This window comes from Marmota marmota, unplaced genomic scaffold, assembly GCF_001458135.2.
Source record: "Marmota marmota marmota unplaced genomic scaffold, marMar, whole genome shotgun sequence".
In the NCBI taxonomy this organism is placed as follows: Eukaryota; Metazoa; Chordata; class Mammalia; order Rodentia; family Sciuridae; genus Marmota; species Marmota marmota.
In genome coordinates this window covers 27,356,371-27,372,462 of record NW_026000221.1, presented here as the reverse complement: position 1 = coordinate 27,372,462, position 16,092 = coordinate 27,356,371, and the positions used below count along the sequence as shown (strand labels likewise).

General features: G+C 36.0%; 1 protein-coding gene across 1 annotated transcript; it reads left to right on the top strand.

The window, feature by feature from the left end:
* The first annotated feature begins 1,618 nt into the window (after positions 1-1,618).
* Positions 1,619-14,479, top strand: Cnep1r1 (CTD nuclear envelope phosphatase 1 regulatory subunit 1). Its single transcript, XM_015488760.2, has 6 exons — positions 1,619-1,776; positions 2,784-2,855; positions 5,745-5,818; positions 9,154-9,263; positions 9,387-9,441; positions 13,122-14,479. The coding sequence occupies exons 1-6, from the start codon at positions 1,752-1,754 to the stop codon at positions 13,161-13,163; spliced, it is 378 nt and encodes a 125-aa protein (XP_015344246.1). The 5' UTR covers positions 1,619-1,751; the 3' UTR covers positions 13,164-14,479.
* Positions 14,480-16,092: the final 1,613 nt, after the last annotated feature.

Sequence of the window (16,092 nt, the reverse complement as noted above, 5' to 3'; positions counted from 1 at the left end):
CAAACCTCCCACTTATCCTCTTCCTCAGTTTGTCTCACTGCTCACCTCCCCAGCATCTAGCCCAGGAGAGCCTGTCATAAAACGGATGTTCAATGGCCGTTCTCTAAGCACTGCTGGGTGCCAAAGGGAAATGTGATGAACTGGACTTTGAGATAGAGAAATGGAACATTGAGCAAGAAGTCAAAAGGGGAAGTTTGACTTAAGGCCTCCATCTGGGCTGTGATGATAATTGTAAGACCTGGGCTCATTTTGCTTTTCTCAGCGGTAAAATTGGCCTATGAATACCTGCCTTTCAAACTTTAAAAAAAAAAACTTTTGTTTACTGGAACCCTCAGTCAGGTATATACAATTTTGATAAGAACACAAAGCCGGTGTGCATGCACACACGGCTAAAACAAAAGACCAGGAAACTAAATATATCCTCATTTCCAATGATATTACTTTAAAATTTTAGTTTAGTTCATTAAAAAATAATGGTTATGGGTCATTAAATGGATTTCTTGACCTAAAGGGTTTGACCCACAGTTTAAAAAAATATCACAGTGGAAGTTTAAATGAGATAATGAACGTAAAGAGTTTGGTCCAGAGGCAGTCTCCCTAAATGGAAATCGTGGAAAAGTGCTACAGTAGAGGAACCTACCACATGAAATAATAGGGGGTATGTCAATGAATGCTGCGGCAAGTGAGGAAGTAGAACGTTGAGAGTGAATAAAATACACAAAATACCGGTAGTGGGGGCGGGGGAGGCCAGCTGCTTCGAACCTTCTTAGTCTCATCTTTGCATGGCTGGATACTTCCCTGTCATCTTGGTGTTCTCAGTTCAAATACTACTCCTGTTAACCTACTTTATCTCATATCTTATTCCCCTGCTATTTCCTTCATAAAATTATCCTTATCTGGAATAACTTATTTTCATGTTTATTGCTTGCTACAACTCCTACACTTTGAGGGCAGGAATCTTGTTTATCTTGCTCATAATTGTATAAAGTGCCTAGCACGTCATGCAATAAATCACTCTTGAATGAATGAATCATCACCAGGAAATAGGCAAGAATGCACAGTCATCAAATATAAGTGTACCCAACCCCTTACAGATTTTTTTAAAAGTTATAGATATTGAGACTTCTTTATAGTTTATAAAAGATAGGTGACGTCAGAAGAAAGCAAGAAAGACATGCTTAAGGGGTTGGGTATCCGGGAAAGAGGTGCCATAATTAAGAGAATCCCCCATTTGGGGTTCTACCTAGTTCTGTACATATTTGATTTCTCCTTGAGCTCCTGGAGGGCAGGGGGAAACCTGTGGATTTCTGTATCCCTCGATACCGACCAGAATATTGCCCGGAAGGTAGTGGCGTTCAATCGCTATTTGATGAATGAAAGAAGCAAGCAGGGAATTAGGAAGGACTGTAAGAATGAACGAAATGATTCGGGTAACCTGCAGTTCCTCCCCGGGGCAGGAGGCGGCATCAGCGTTACATCAGTCCGGCCTCCAGCAGTTCTTGGTCCCTCCGGCTGACCGTCCAACGCTGGATCCCGAGGCTAGTACGAAAATTAGCCAATAGAAAATCGTCTTAGTTGCCGAGTCGAGCAGAGGTATCCAATGAGCGCAGCGGATCTAAGTAAAGGGGCGGTGCGACGGGGAGGGGTAGAAGGGAGCGGTTAGAGGTGGGAGTTGGCGCTCTGGGCCGGGCGGGGGCCGCGGGGCTGAGATGAGGACGGGGCAGCGGCGGTGACCGGAGTTGCCGCCCGAAATGAACTCGCTGGAGCAGGCGGAAGGTAAGGCGGGTCACCCAGGATGGTCCTGGGGCTCCTCCCGGTAGCCGGCGGGGTTCGGGGGTGGGGGCGGCGTCGCGGAGACCGCCCCCCCTCGGACAGCGGAGGCCGTGGAGGATGGAGTGCTGCGGCCCGTAGCTTCTTGGGGGTGCGCAGGGGCCGGCGCGTCAGCTCTCTCCTCCCCCGCGCCCGCTCTCTAGCCACCCCGGCCACCCCGGCCTGGACCGCGGAGCTCCTGCAGGGCTGTACTTTTATTTTCTATTCATTGGCGAACGCTTGCCCCTCGCAGGTTACGGGGTGCTGACTCGTTTTCATTCCATACCCGATAACCTCACGAGTTGAGAGCTGAATCCCTCGTTGGTTCCGTGGTTTCCGGTAACTTTCGGGGTTAGGAAGTGCTTCGAGGTCTGAAGGTTTAAAAACACCAGCGTGAAAATGAAACCCTACCTCCTTTACAGAGCAAGCACCTCGGGCGCCCCGGTCTTAGAGCAAGGTGTAGGCGCTTTGATGGTGCCACCCAGATCACCTTGTAACCCTTGCAGGATAAGGATAAAGGCTAGGTCTTTACACACACACACACATACACACACACACACGTTACAGGTGTCAATAAGTCTAGTAAAGAAATAGACTTGGCGCAACCGGATAATGGCAGTCCTCGAAGGTTTTGGTGGTGGTCTTGGTTCTTGGTTCCAAGAGAATTAGAACTCGACTTCTTTTTAATTCTTTGATTTGCAGCCTTCCGCCGTTGGGTTTTGGTGCCCGTTGAAGTTGCTGATTTTCCACCTACCAGTTTTTGAAGCTTCTAAAAGTGAACTAGCCAATTTCCTCAACGTGAAATTGGAAATCTAATGTTTTTGTCACGTGGTTAAAACTGTTACAGTAAACAAACAGTGCGGTGATACACATAAGTTGGTGTGTGAGATCTGAAGCACTTTCTAAAATTTCCTTTTGATAGATTCAAAAATAGTTGGAGTGGCTAATTAGAGAACCGAAATCTTTTTACCTAGATCTCAAGGCTTTCGAGAGGAGACTTACTGAATATATTCATTGTTTGCAACCTGCCACTGGACGTTGGAGAAGTAAGTTCCTCAATGTTTTGTATGGGAGGATAAAGTGATAGTTGATCTTTTATCCCTTAGAAGGACTGATTTGCTTTTACATAAAACTTCTGATTAACAAATGCTTGCTTTACTAATTCATAAGATTTTTCTTTAAACAATTTTAAACTTTATTTAACATCACAAAGAATGCATAACAAAGAAATATTTAAGAAAAGGAACATTGTAACTGGCTACTCTAAAAGAACACCATATTTTTTATGGATGAGTTTTAATTTTTCCATAAAAATACATACACTTTAATTTGTTATAAAAGATACTATAACTATTTAGATAAGAAAACAAGTAATACAAATTTTATTACCCTTTTTAACAGTTTTACAATTTGCTTACAAAGTATTGAAATAAATTTTAAGAAAAGGCAGCTGGGTACAGTGGAGTGAATTTGTAATCCCAGCTACCACCAAGGCTGGGACAAGAGAACTCAGAGTTCAAGGCCAGCTGAGCAATATCATGAGAACCTATCTAAAAATAAAAAGGGCTGGGGATATAGCTCAGTGGTAGACTGTTCCTGGGTTCAATCCCCAGCACTCAAAAAAAAAAAAAAAAATGCTTGATGGAGTGGCACACACCTGTAATCCGAGCAACTCAAGAGGCCTAGGCAGGAGGATCAAAAGTTTGAGGCCAACCTCAGCAACTTAGCAAGCTTGTCTCAAAATAAAATGAAAAGGGCTGGGAATGTAGCCCAGTGGTAGTGCATCCCAGTTTCAATCCCCAGTAGTAGAAAAAGAAAAACTACATTTTGGCTGGAACTTATAACTTAGTGGTAGAGTATGTGCTTAGTTTGTGCTAGGCCTTTGGTTCAGTCCCCAGCATCAGAAAATTTAAAATCATAATATTTAGTGTGTATCTGCCAAGATTATTAAATTTCTTAGTTGAATTTTACTGCATAATTGCACTGCTTTGGAGCCTGACCCAGACAAGCAATTCACATTATTAGTATCTATTCATAAATATCAGTGCTGTAAAATGTTATTTGAATGAATTATAGTTACTGCCCCATTTAAAAATACTATGTAGGAAATATGGACAAATACATAAGTGAAGATATATCAAACAAAAAGCTTTCCTAACTTGTGTTAGGACCAGTTCTTTTTTTCAGTGGGGTCTCATGTTATCCAGGCTGGTCTCAACTTCTGGGCTCAAGTGATCCTCCTGTCCCTGCCTCTCTAATAACTGAATGTGCCACCATGCTGGCTGTGGACCAGTCTTAATTCATTAAGTTCTAAGTTTTCAAATTCTGTATAAGACCATGGGACGTAATGAGCTAATATCTTGGATGTTCATGATTGAAATTTAATTCCTGCCTAGAAGAAAGTACAGTAGCACACATTGAGGTCATACTTTTTTTATGGTGGTGCTGGGGATGGAACCCAGGGCCTCAAGCCTGCTAGGCGAGTACTCTACCTCTGAGCTATATCCGCACCCCAAAAACACATTTCATTTCTAATTGTAACTTAGTTTGCAGGACCAAAAAAGAAATGTTGAAGTTAAGGGTTTTCCCCCCCACATCAGAATTTTTTGTGAAATTTTTATTAGATCTGTTTGTGAAGTTTTAATCATATACTTCAATTCTGGTTGGTCAGAATCCTGAAGTAATGATTTTATCTCATTCTCTGGTTTAACTAGGAATTGCTCCCCCAAAAAATTTGTTTCACTGTTATTTGAGAATCTTTTAAATGCATATGATGCTGCTGTTTTATAAAATGATACAATGAACACACTTTACTCTTCCTCTGACATGTGTCTCAGTGCTGAAATATAAATGACATCAGCTTGGTTAATGCACCAATCAAATAAGAAGCATGTATACGAGGTTCTTTCTGGTATTTTAATTTTGGTTTTACTTCATTTGAAGAAAATTGGGTGATATTGTATATTTGTTTCTGGAAATACAGAATTATAAGAAATTGAGTTTAATTAGAATAAATAAAAAATAAAATATCCACATTTAAAAAAAGAAATTGAAATTTCTTTTAGCTCAGAACATAAATTTGAAATTTTGATTTTGTTATTAAATTAATTTTTTTCTGTGATTTAACTCTTCCAACTCTGGAAGAAATAAGGTTTTAGTATTTTTTTTGATCTGCATATTTGAAAGTTTTATGTATCCTAACGGAAAGACATGCAGCTGTCCTCACCTTCAGAATATAAACTAGCTCTTCATGCCCATTTACAGTTCTTTAGTAACACCATTCATTCTTAAGTTTTATTTCTGATCTATTTAGAATTTCTAAAATAAGTCTAGCTTAGTAGGAAAAAATAAACCTTTTACAAGCTCTAAACTAGCTGTAATTTCTATGCTGACTTTCCTTTAAGTCCTTATGGGAAATCTGATATTGATTGGTCTGCTCCACACTGACTCCATACTTCTAACACTGACCTTTGTTAATTCAACAGCAGGCAGTTGTCTGCAGGGCAGCACCCTTTAAACAGAATTCTCAGTGCATTCAAAAAGGAGTCTTTGTTTGGCTTGTTTACATTAAAAAATGAGAAGTTTTTGGTTGTTTATCAGATCTGCAAAATCGACACAAAGCACAGTGAAAGTTATATAACATAGAATCTTATATTAAAGTTTCACCATCTGGATTCTTGGTTTTAATTTCATTAATCTTCATTCTCATAAATTTTAACTAATAAGGAAGTTGTTATCAATTACTGAGGTTCAGAATATTTAAGAGAATTCCTCAAGGTCTTGTGGCAATTCTCCTAATTCTTTAATCCAATCAATGAATTTTCCATTTGATGAAGTGCTACATTCCTTGACTGTCATTTATTAGGAACTGGTGGTTGTAGTGTCATGTATTAAGGGTACATTTGCTTACTAATTTCGTGTTTATCTTTCATCAGTGCTGCTTATAGTGGTATCTGTCTGTACAGCTACTGGTGCCTGGAACTGGTTAATAGATCCTGAGACACAAAAGGTAGAAGTTTTGTTTTAAAATCTTTAGTAGATTAAATGAGATGTAGTAGTTCTTTGTTAATTGTAAAGTATTATTAATATGCTACCTGTAACTACTACTAATGATATTAATCATTCTATTAAAATATGCCCTACATTAATTTGCTTAAGGAAAACTTTGATTGTTGTGAATTATTTTTACAAGGGAAAAGGCCTAAGAAATGTTACTCCATTTATGTTATTTCTCAATTCACTGCTGAGTTTGTGAACAGATTTTCCACTTTTTTACATCTCATTTTTGTTTATTTCAGTGTGAACATCTCTGTCCTGCTTTGTTTATTTAGTGTCATCAGTGCCAGCTTTTATAAATTATATTTTCTTCTGAATTATCTCTGTTAATACCTTTCTTCATCCTATAAAGCTTTTGGGGTGATTTTATAGGAAACATGACAAAATAGCAAACTAAGTGTGATTAAAAACCCGATTAGCAGGGCTGGGGCTATAGCTCAGCGGTGGAGTGCTTGCCTAGAACTTGTGAGACCCTGGCTTCAATCCTCAGCACCACATACAAATGAATAAATGGAATAAAGGTATTAAAAAAAAAAAAAAAAAGACCAGGAGGTCAAAACCAGGAAGGAAACCAGGTTATTGGTATATAGGCTATGTAACCCCATACAATTACCAGAATTGAGTTATCAATTAATCTGAGTTGCCTAATCAGTGAAGTCACAGGTTAATTCTACGCTTTTCATTGTCTGTGAGGAGAACACATGTATCAGTCCTTGAGCTAGCAAAGTTTTTCTTTCTCAGCATTTATCTGTAAAAAATTTCCTGCCTGGAGTTTAATATAGGAAATGCCAAGAAATCTCCCATTGGGCACTGTGCAAGAACATTTCTACACCAAATGCAATAACAGGTTTCATAATGTTATTTCTTGAAGCATTCTTTGATGAAAGCTGATAAAATGTTTCTCAAATTTCTGCCTCTTTCTACTATATTGTGCCTTAATTTCAAACTTTGGCTTTTTTATTAGAGAAGCACTAGTCTTCAATTTTTCATGAACTTTTTCCCCCAGTGCAGTTTTTATTTAGATAAAAACAATGTTATAATTTTCACAAATCTTAAAAATCCCTTTCCCCTCTTTAAAATTTTTAATTTATTTTTATTTATTTATTTATTTTTATGTGGTGCTGAGGATTGAACCCAGTGCTTCATATATGCTAGGCAAGCATTCTACCACTGAGCTACACCCTCCCCCCCCTTAAACTCTAATTAGAACCCTACTTCTTGTAATTTTATTTATAAGCTTTTAGGTTATGCAAGAGAAAAACATAGAGTAAAGCTTTTTGTTATCAGTTTAAATGGAATTTCAGATGGCCAGGGTTTATTTAGCATGTAGTCTCCTTGACTATTCACCAAAGGGGATATATAAAAGGATAAGGAAGGAAGGGAAGTTGGTGATGGAGTTTTATGTTAATAGAGGGGTTTTATGGCAGACAGGAAACTCTCCTGTGTGTTCATTTGTAAAATTCTGATCTCAAGGCTGCGTTTGGTACTCATCTTTAGGGCGAGAGTAGAAAGAGGCTGGCAAGAAGATTGAAAAAGATCTATCTTGGGAAATGAGTCTGACTTCTAATTGGGAAAAATATAAGCTGATTTCAGCTAGTTGAGATCTTAATAAAACACAGAATTAAATGTAATTTGAAATAGAACCAAAACTATGTAGTTAATATAATTTTCTAAATTAGGTGAGAATATAACCATTAGCCTTAGGGTTGGCTCTTTTTATTTCAGTATTTAATAACCCCAAACCTGACAAGAGTCTTAACCAGCAGTTGTGACTGAAGCAGGAGTTGCAAACGCAGAAGCCATATGCTAGCTGGAAGAGACTGTGAGAGAAGGGATGCAGCAGATGCCTGGTCAAAGGGGACAGCTGCTGTTTGGAGGCAGTTGATTGTTAATATGGAGGAAAAGAGGCTAAAACTGACTGACATAATTAAAATTAAAAAGTAAAGCATTATATCTGCTAACTGTGCAGACCACACAGCTGGCTTACAGGAATCAAAACTGTCCTCAGAGGTTTTAGGAAAACACTCCTCTGGAATATTAGCCTCTCGTTAGGATCTCATCTTTTTGGGGTGCTTCTTCTGTCCTGATATATTCAGCTTTTCATCTCTTTATTTGGCAGATTTTTTTAAAATAATGCCTTGCTGAACCATCTACCTGGTGCTTTTCTTTGTTTTGAAATATGCACATGTATTTACTTCTCTGTCTTAAAAATAGGACACATCTTCCTGTGTTCATGTAAGACTACACAACCAGTGAAACTTCACATTATGTACAACCACAAGAATGGGGTTCTAATTAGAATAAGTCACACTCCGTGTATGTTATGTCAGATATACTCTACTACTATGTATATTTAAAAAGAACAAATAAAAAAATAGGACACATCTGAAGTGGAGTAGGGATGTGCTTAGCTTGAATTTATTAGTCCCATCTAGTTAACTGATCCAATTTGATTTCCCCTAGATTCTCTTAAATGCTTGTTCTCTCTCTGATCAGCCTGTTTTATTTCCCAGTCATGTGTTTTAGATGCCCTCTCTTATTCTAATCGTAGGTCCTAAACTCTTGTCCCTCTGCATATCTTAGAATTTTGTGTTGTCCCGTTTTCTACCATCATCTGAGATTATACTCAGGTCTAAAAAAAAAGTCTTTTCTTTCTCTTGAATTCTAGTTTTATTCAGATAGCCATGAATCATTTTTTCTCTGCTTGAATATTCTGTAACCATTAAAAAATCTCAGTAGTTTCAAAACCAAACTCATTTGTTGCCTGGAGGAAAAATGGTGTTGCTGAAGCTGAGCCTTATAAGGGTTTGTGTGTAGGAGTTAGCCACATAGGGAAGGTAACGTGTGGGGAAGTGTGGCAGACTTGACCAGGACCAGGTTGTGAATGTCAGAGCTGGCCCCACTCTTAAGGAAACTTTTACAGGGAAAGTAGCTAGATCACATTTAACTACAGGCCTCATCTTCATTCACTGAACACAGAATTTAATAAATATTTATAATAGGCTTGTTTTTTGATTATAGGAATGAATTTGTAATGGTTCAAGTATTTGAAATGAATAGACTGGATATTGCTGTATTGTCTTGCTATATTGAGGCTATATGTGTATCTTATACACATCATTTTCAGTTTTACAGAGTAGCAATAAAGATAACTAGGATTATTGGAAGTCATCAAATTCTTGTACTTTAGATAATAAAAATACTACATTTATTTCTGTACAAGTGCGGAGGTTGCAATCAATATCTTAAGATTTTAACATTTTTATATTTCACACTTTTCTTTTACAGGTGTCCTTCTTCACATCATTATGGAATCATCCATTTTTCACAATTAGCTGTATCACTCTAATAGGCTTGTTCTTTGCTGGAATACACAAGAGAGTAGTTGCACCGTCAATGTATCCTTTACCACCAATTGACTTTATTCTCTGAACAAAACTAAAGCATTTTCTCGGTTATCTAGGTGCTTATTAGAAACTTATTTTTAAATGAGAAATTTTCCTTTGACCAAATTTCTTCAGTATAGCAGCTCGATGTCGAACAGTATTAGCAGAGTACAATATGTCTTGTGATGATGTAAGTATTCTTTTTGTTAGAAAATTGTAGAACTACATGAAAGAACTCAAGTGTTTAGCTTTAGAAAAACAGACATTTTATTAATAATAAATTATATCTGAAATTAATAGAATGTCTCTTATAGTGTTGATTCTAAGACACAGTTTTCTACATTTTAATATCTCTACAATTGAGGTACATATAATAATCAATAGTATCAATTAAATTGGCAGAGTTGACAGTTTAATCATTATTAATGGCATGCAGTCATGATATGTCCTAAAATTGAAGCCATCTTAGATTCAATAAAATATGACAAATATTGGCCCCAAATAGCTCAAAACATATTGGTTTATATCTTGTGGTATTCAGTATCTTTGTAAAATAAGGCATACATTAATTTGTGGGCTATAGATAGATGGCCTGCTGTGTTTTAAACAGTAGATCGAGGACCAAGTGCATTACAAGTGTCTCACAGTTTTGATTGTTACCTTCTATTTGCTTGTTTTATTTATAAAAGTATTTTTTACCTCCATTTAAAAAATTAAATAATACCTGTTCATTATATAAAATTAGAATAAAAACTCAAAAGAAGCATGAGGGGGCTGGGAATGTAACTCAGCAGTAGAGCATTTGCCTAGCATGTGTGAGGCCTTGAGTTCCATTCCCAGCACCACAAAAAGGGAAAAAAAGGCAATAAGGGAAGAAAACAGCTGCGTCAGTAGAGAAGAATAAAGACTGAACTCACTTTTTTTTTTTTAGAATTAGAGGATAAAAGATAGTATTTCAAAGTAAGAGAAAGAATTGGCTCTTCATTTGGAATAAAATGAATTTAGCTCTCCCCTTGCATCAATAAAAAAACTAAATTCCATATAGATTAAAGTCTTAAATATGTTTAAAAAGACATTGATAACTGGTCACAATGTCACATGCCTGTAATCCCAGCTACTCCAGAGACTGAGACAGGAAGATTACTTGAGCCTAGGAATTTGGGGCCATCCTTGGCAGCATGAGACTAGATATTTTTATCAGGGAAATGCAAAGTGAAATAGTTCCATTTGCTTTACCTGTCTTATTGGCAAAAGTTAAATACCTTGATAACTCTATTACTAATGGTAAAGTGGATGTACCCATATATTGCTGTGTTGGGAATTTAAATTGATTCAGCCATTTTGGAGAGCAGCTTTTCATTATTGTTATAAATTGTAATGTGCAGGCTTAGGCCTCCAGATGTATCCATTCTACCCACCTGGTGGGGGACCATTGCACTTGGAAAGAAGGAAGCAAATACAAGGTTGTTAACTGTACATCTTTTGTAGTATTGACAAAATGGAAACAATCTTTGTTTCTTAACAAGGGAGTGGTAAAATTGACTGTGATGTAGTCATGTCTTAGAAAATAAATAAATCTAAGGGAGATTTCCAAAACAGAATGTTAGGCATAAAAAGCAAATTACCAAACAATATGTATAGTATGATACCATTTTTTAAAGTTTTAATTATGGAAATGGTCCAATATAATTAAAGAGAAGAGTATAATGAGCTTCCATGTACCTAGTGTCAGTAATCAACTCAAAGCCATTCCTATTTTATATGTTCCTTTGCCTGCATTCTTCTCCTGATTATTTTGAAACAAATCCCGAGTGATACATTTCACCTGTAAATATTTTCATATATGAAACATGAAATTTTTACTATTTATATTTGTGAATATAAACCCATGCTGGAATTAGTTTCTGGAGAGAATTAGAATTTGAGTTAGGTAGAAAGTATGGTCTTAGCGTATCTGTATTGATTTTTTTTTAAAATATATAATGGGATTTCGTTAATATCTTATGATTAAAAATAGATTTAAAATAGGCTAACCCTGTGGATAAATAAATAGTTGGTATGTGCATGCAGTGGAACTCAGTATTTAAAAGGGACAAATTGTGAAACATGAATTAACATGGATGAAACTCAGAAATACATTGAAAAAAGCAGATACAAAAGAAGACATGCAATCCAGTTTATTCACAGATCAAATACGGGCCAAGCTGAAAGTGGTTATGGCCCTATGGAGTAGGGAATAGACACCATTGGCTGGAATAGGGCACAGAGGATTTTTCTGGGTGGTAATGTTCCATAGCTTGCTCAGAGTGGTGGCTACATGAACATCATGTTTATCAAACTCAAAACTACAAGATTCTTTTGTGTTTTTTGTTTTGTTTTGCTTTGGTCATTGTTGGTTGTTTGGGTGTGTGTTCACTCTGAGCCTAAAACCTAGTGCCACACGAGCTGGGCAAATGCTGTACCACTGAGCTATACCCTCAGCCCTTTGCACATTTTCTTGCATCAAAATTATGCCTCAGTAAAACAGTGGAAAAAGTATTCTAAGATATCAAGAAATTACCAAAAACTAAATGATCAAAATTTAAGTGAAAGAATCAAGAAGTAAACAAAATCTATACAGTTTAAATAACACATTTAAACTGAAGATAAAAATAATTAAAACCACCTGAAATTTCACCAGCGAAGATAACCACCATGTTTTATATTCTCATTGACTTGGGGAGCGGGAGTGCTGGGGGCTCCTGATTGAACTCAGAGTCTCATGCATGTGAGTAACCACCCTCCACTGAGCTAAATCCCCAAGCCCTCTTATTGACTTATAAAAGGAATATGGTCTAGATTTTTCAAATTTGCTTCTTTTACCACCAGTTATTGGGCAATAATCACATGCAGGTCCTTTATCTCATTTTTGGTCTTGATTTTTTTTATTTGCATATTGTCCCATTTTTATGAATCATAATTTAATCCCCCATTGGACATACAGTTGTTTCCCTACTTTCCATACTATATGTGTTTGTATTCTATGATGGAACTTAAGCTCCATGATGATAGGGGACTTGGTCTAGTTCATTACTAGATCCCAGCACTTCACACAGGGCCTGACACATAGTAGGTGTTTGATAAATATTGAATAAATGCATTGTTAATAGTACGTATATCTGTGCACTTGAATCTAGTTTCCATAAGATAAATTCCCAGAATTGTTTGGATTATGTAACATGCACTTAACTATTATTATTTTTATTGATTTTTTTTTTTTGTAAACTTGACTCAGCTTACACAGTTTTACCAGCATACTGAATAAAACAATGGAAAAGGTATTTATTTATGAAATTTCAAACATAATTAAAGAGCAGTGTGTAAATGTTCATTGTTCTAAACCATTTTACTTTTTTTGTGAAGAAATTAAAACTTTTTTTTTTTTTTAATTGGAAAGGAGAAATGGTTTTTGTGTCAGACTTTGGTAAGAAGTATAAATTGTACCAGTTCGGCATTTTATCAAGTGGATTGATTGGCTGGTTTCTAGGTAACCGGTGGGCAGGGTCTTCAAATAAAGACGTATATGTGTGGTTTTATTTTTTTATGTTTCTGATGCTGGAAATTGAACCCAGAGCTTCATGCATGCTAAACATGATTTCTACCCTTGAGTTACACCCCCAACTTTGTGCATGTGTGTTAAAGTAATAATTCAGTCCACAAAAAGGAAACTTTGAAGACATAACTATTAATTGTTTAGTATTGACTAAGTATAGAGAAGTATTTCTATTTTTAAGTATTTCTGGTTTCCTGCAAATGTCCTTTAAAGCTTATAAATAAATGGTGGTATGTTAATAGAACTATATTGAAAAACATTATTTTTCTTTTTTACAGACAGGAAAACTAATTTTGAAACCTAGGCCTCACGTTCAATGACAATCTGCACTCATTGTTATAGGACCTAAAACAGTCTTTTCTTCAAATAAGTGATACAGCAAAAAGCCATAAAGGATTCCTTTTGCAGTTGGATATGTGAAGGTTATAGAACAACTGACAAGAAGTGTGCAATATATACCCAAATTATCCTGATGATGGTGATGACTCAAGTTATCAGTGCTTTGGTACCTTTGATTACCTGTGTTCAGTATTAGTGTCACTTTAGTACTTCAGCACCTGCGAAGATTTTTGCAGATGAAGTATGTATGTATGTATGTTACTAAGTTAAACTTAGAAACAGAACCTCATTCAGTTTTTATAATGTATTTTTGCAAACTACTGTAAATAGCAAATCAATGCCAATGTTAAAGAGGAAAATGTTGTGTGGACTTTGTTCTCCTGCACCAGTGTTTTCAGGAACATCTGCTTGCCATCCCCACAGCTCTTCAAAACCAGCTATTATGTGTGCCTTTCATTCGTGACTCCTCTTTTAATTGTACTGCAGGAAAAACATTGGATTCCGCTTATTCTGAGGAAAACTCATCTCCATTATGTTGTAAGAAATTATAGATGTTTTGACAATTTTTGTTAAACCAGATACTGACCTCTCACATCTATTGTCATATTTTTCAGTTCACTGTTTTCATTTAATGCTAAATATACTTTATATTTTTTTAAGAATTTTAAGAACACCCAGAGTCTTCTGAATGTACAATTTTAGTTATAAATTATGTATTGTTTGGGGATTTGATAGTTGTTGTTTTAGATAATTGGATTGAATGCTGTGGTGGATATACTGTTACACTAGTAGTATACAGGTGTGACTGAGTGTCCTGCTCCATTCCCAGGATAACACAGGAGTGGTGCCACAAACTAGAGTCTACAATTCTCACTGTTTAGAGAGCGTTAATGACATACTGTGTATGTGTAACAGCCACATGTACTATAATAACCCTTAAAATTAAACTATTGGGATTGCTGTAAATATTTTAAAGTACTGGAGGTGCCTTTTACCTGTTTAATAGAAGATTTTGGAAGTTTAAATTATTTCATGAGCAATCTTTTAAATTTCATTTAACATAAAGCTAAAATTTCAATAATAAGACAAAAACTTTTTAACAAGGCTGCCATTTAACATAAATGTATTTATCTTGGCTTTCACACATAAAAAAAATTTATTCTTCGAACTGCAGCAATAAAACCCTCTGCTCCTAAGAAGTCTTAGAGGGTATTCTATATATTATGCTTTGTTTTATTTTCTGTAAATTTTGTAGGTAAATATGTGCATAAAAATAAATACTTTATATATAACTAGTGATTAGACTTTTTTTCTTTGCTTTATTGTAAGTATGTAACTCTGAAAAAAAAAATGTTTTAAACATACTGTCTGTATCAGATAAAGGCCAATTCCAAATGAGATAATTTACCTTAACTCTGTATCCAGTAGAGCAAATTTGAAGCATTAATTGTAGGTACCTAATTTATTAGGTTATTGTTACCTTTAATATGTCTTATTAATCATAACCTAGTAACATTTGGCTTTTAATCAGAAAGTGCAGGTTTTCTCATGTTGCTTTTTACAAACTTAGATTGCCAGTTTCCTCCAAGACTATAAAGCTGAAGAGGGAATTATAGGTCCTTAAATTGTTTTTGGAGTTATGAACTCTTGAATATTTAATAAAAATCTTGACTCTTCTCCCCTAGAAAAATATGCCTGTATGCATTTGCATGCACTTGAAAGGTATATCCTGATGCCAGACTACTTGGAGTCCATTGGCTCCAAAAAAAAACCTTCTGTTACCCTTCCAGAGAATTTCTTCACTTTATTTCTACCAGAACATCTCATTTCCCAAAAAAAAATTTTGCTCCAGATGAAATGGCTCAAGGATCCTTGCCACATGTGTTTCTCAACACCACCTCCATCCTCTCCTCCCTCCTTCCACACTGTTGGGAGAGTTACAGTTGAACAGTTCTCTAATTTTACAAGTAGGGAAAGCAGTCTCAGACTTGTGATGACCTTACTCTGGGTTCCCAGGATTTAAAGATAGCCAAGCCAGACATGGTGGTATTCATATGTAATCCCAGTGATTTGGGAGGCTGAGGCAAGAGGATCACAAGTTCCAGGCCAGCCTCAGCAACTTAGTGAGGCCCTGTTTCAAAATAAAAACAAAAATAAAAAGGCTGGGGATATGCACAGTGGTTTAGCACCCCCAGTTTCAATTCCCAACATCAAAACTCAAATCTCTGACTTAAAAATTTAAGAGTCTTTATAATATGGTTAAGAGTGTAGGCCTATAGGTCAGACTGGGTTTTGAATTAGGTTTGCTGCTTGCTAGTTTTCTAACAAGTCAAATTATGTAACCTTAGTTTCTTCATTTATTAAATGGCCATAATACCAATATCCTAGATAAAGGAAGATATATATATAAGATATATATATATATATATAGGATGTAAGTCTAATGCCAGTCTTTTTATATATATATTTATTTTTTGGTTGTAATTGGGACACAATACCTTTATTTCACTTATTTATTTTTATGTGGTGCTGAGGATCGAACCCAGGGTCCCTCACTGAGGCAAGCACTCTACCTCTGAGCCACAACTCCAGCCCTAATGCCAGTCTTTCCAAGTTTATTCTAAGTATTGAAGTCTTCATTCATGTAAAACACTTAAAGCTGTGTGGCTTAGGGTCCGTCTCTGTAAGATTAGTTGTCATACCAAATCATCAAAGTAAAAAAATTAAATATAATTGTAACTTTGCAAAATTTTAATTGCGATAACCAACATTTTTAAATGTGCTTTAAAAATCTTGATGGAATGCTTTACACTTTCCACAGAACAGAAACTAAAAATAGTCTGTTATACAATTAGTCACAAATATAGTCCTGGGGATTTTTTGCCAACATATGTGAGCATTGTCTAAAAC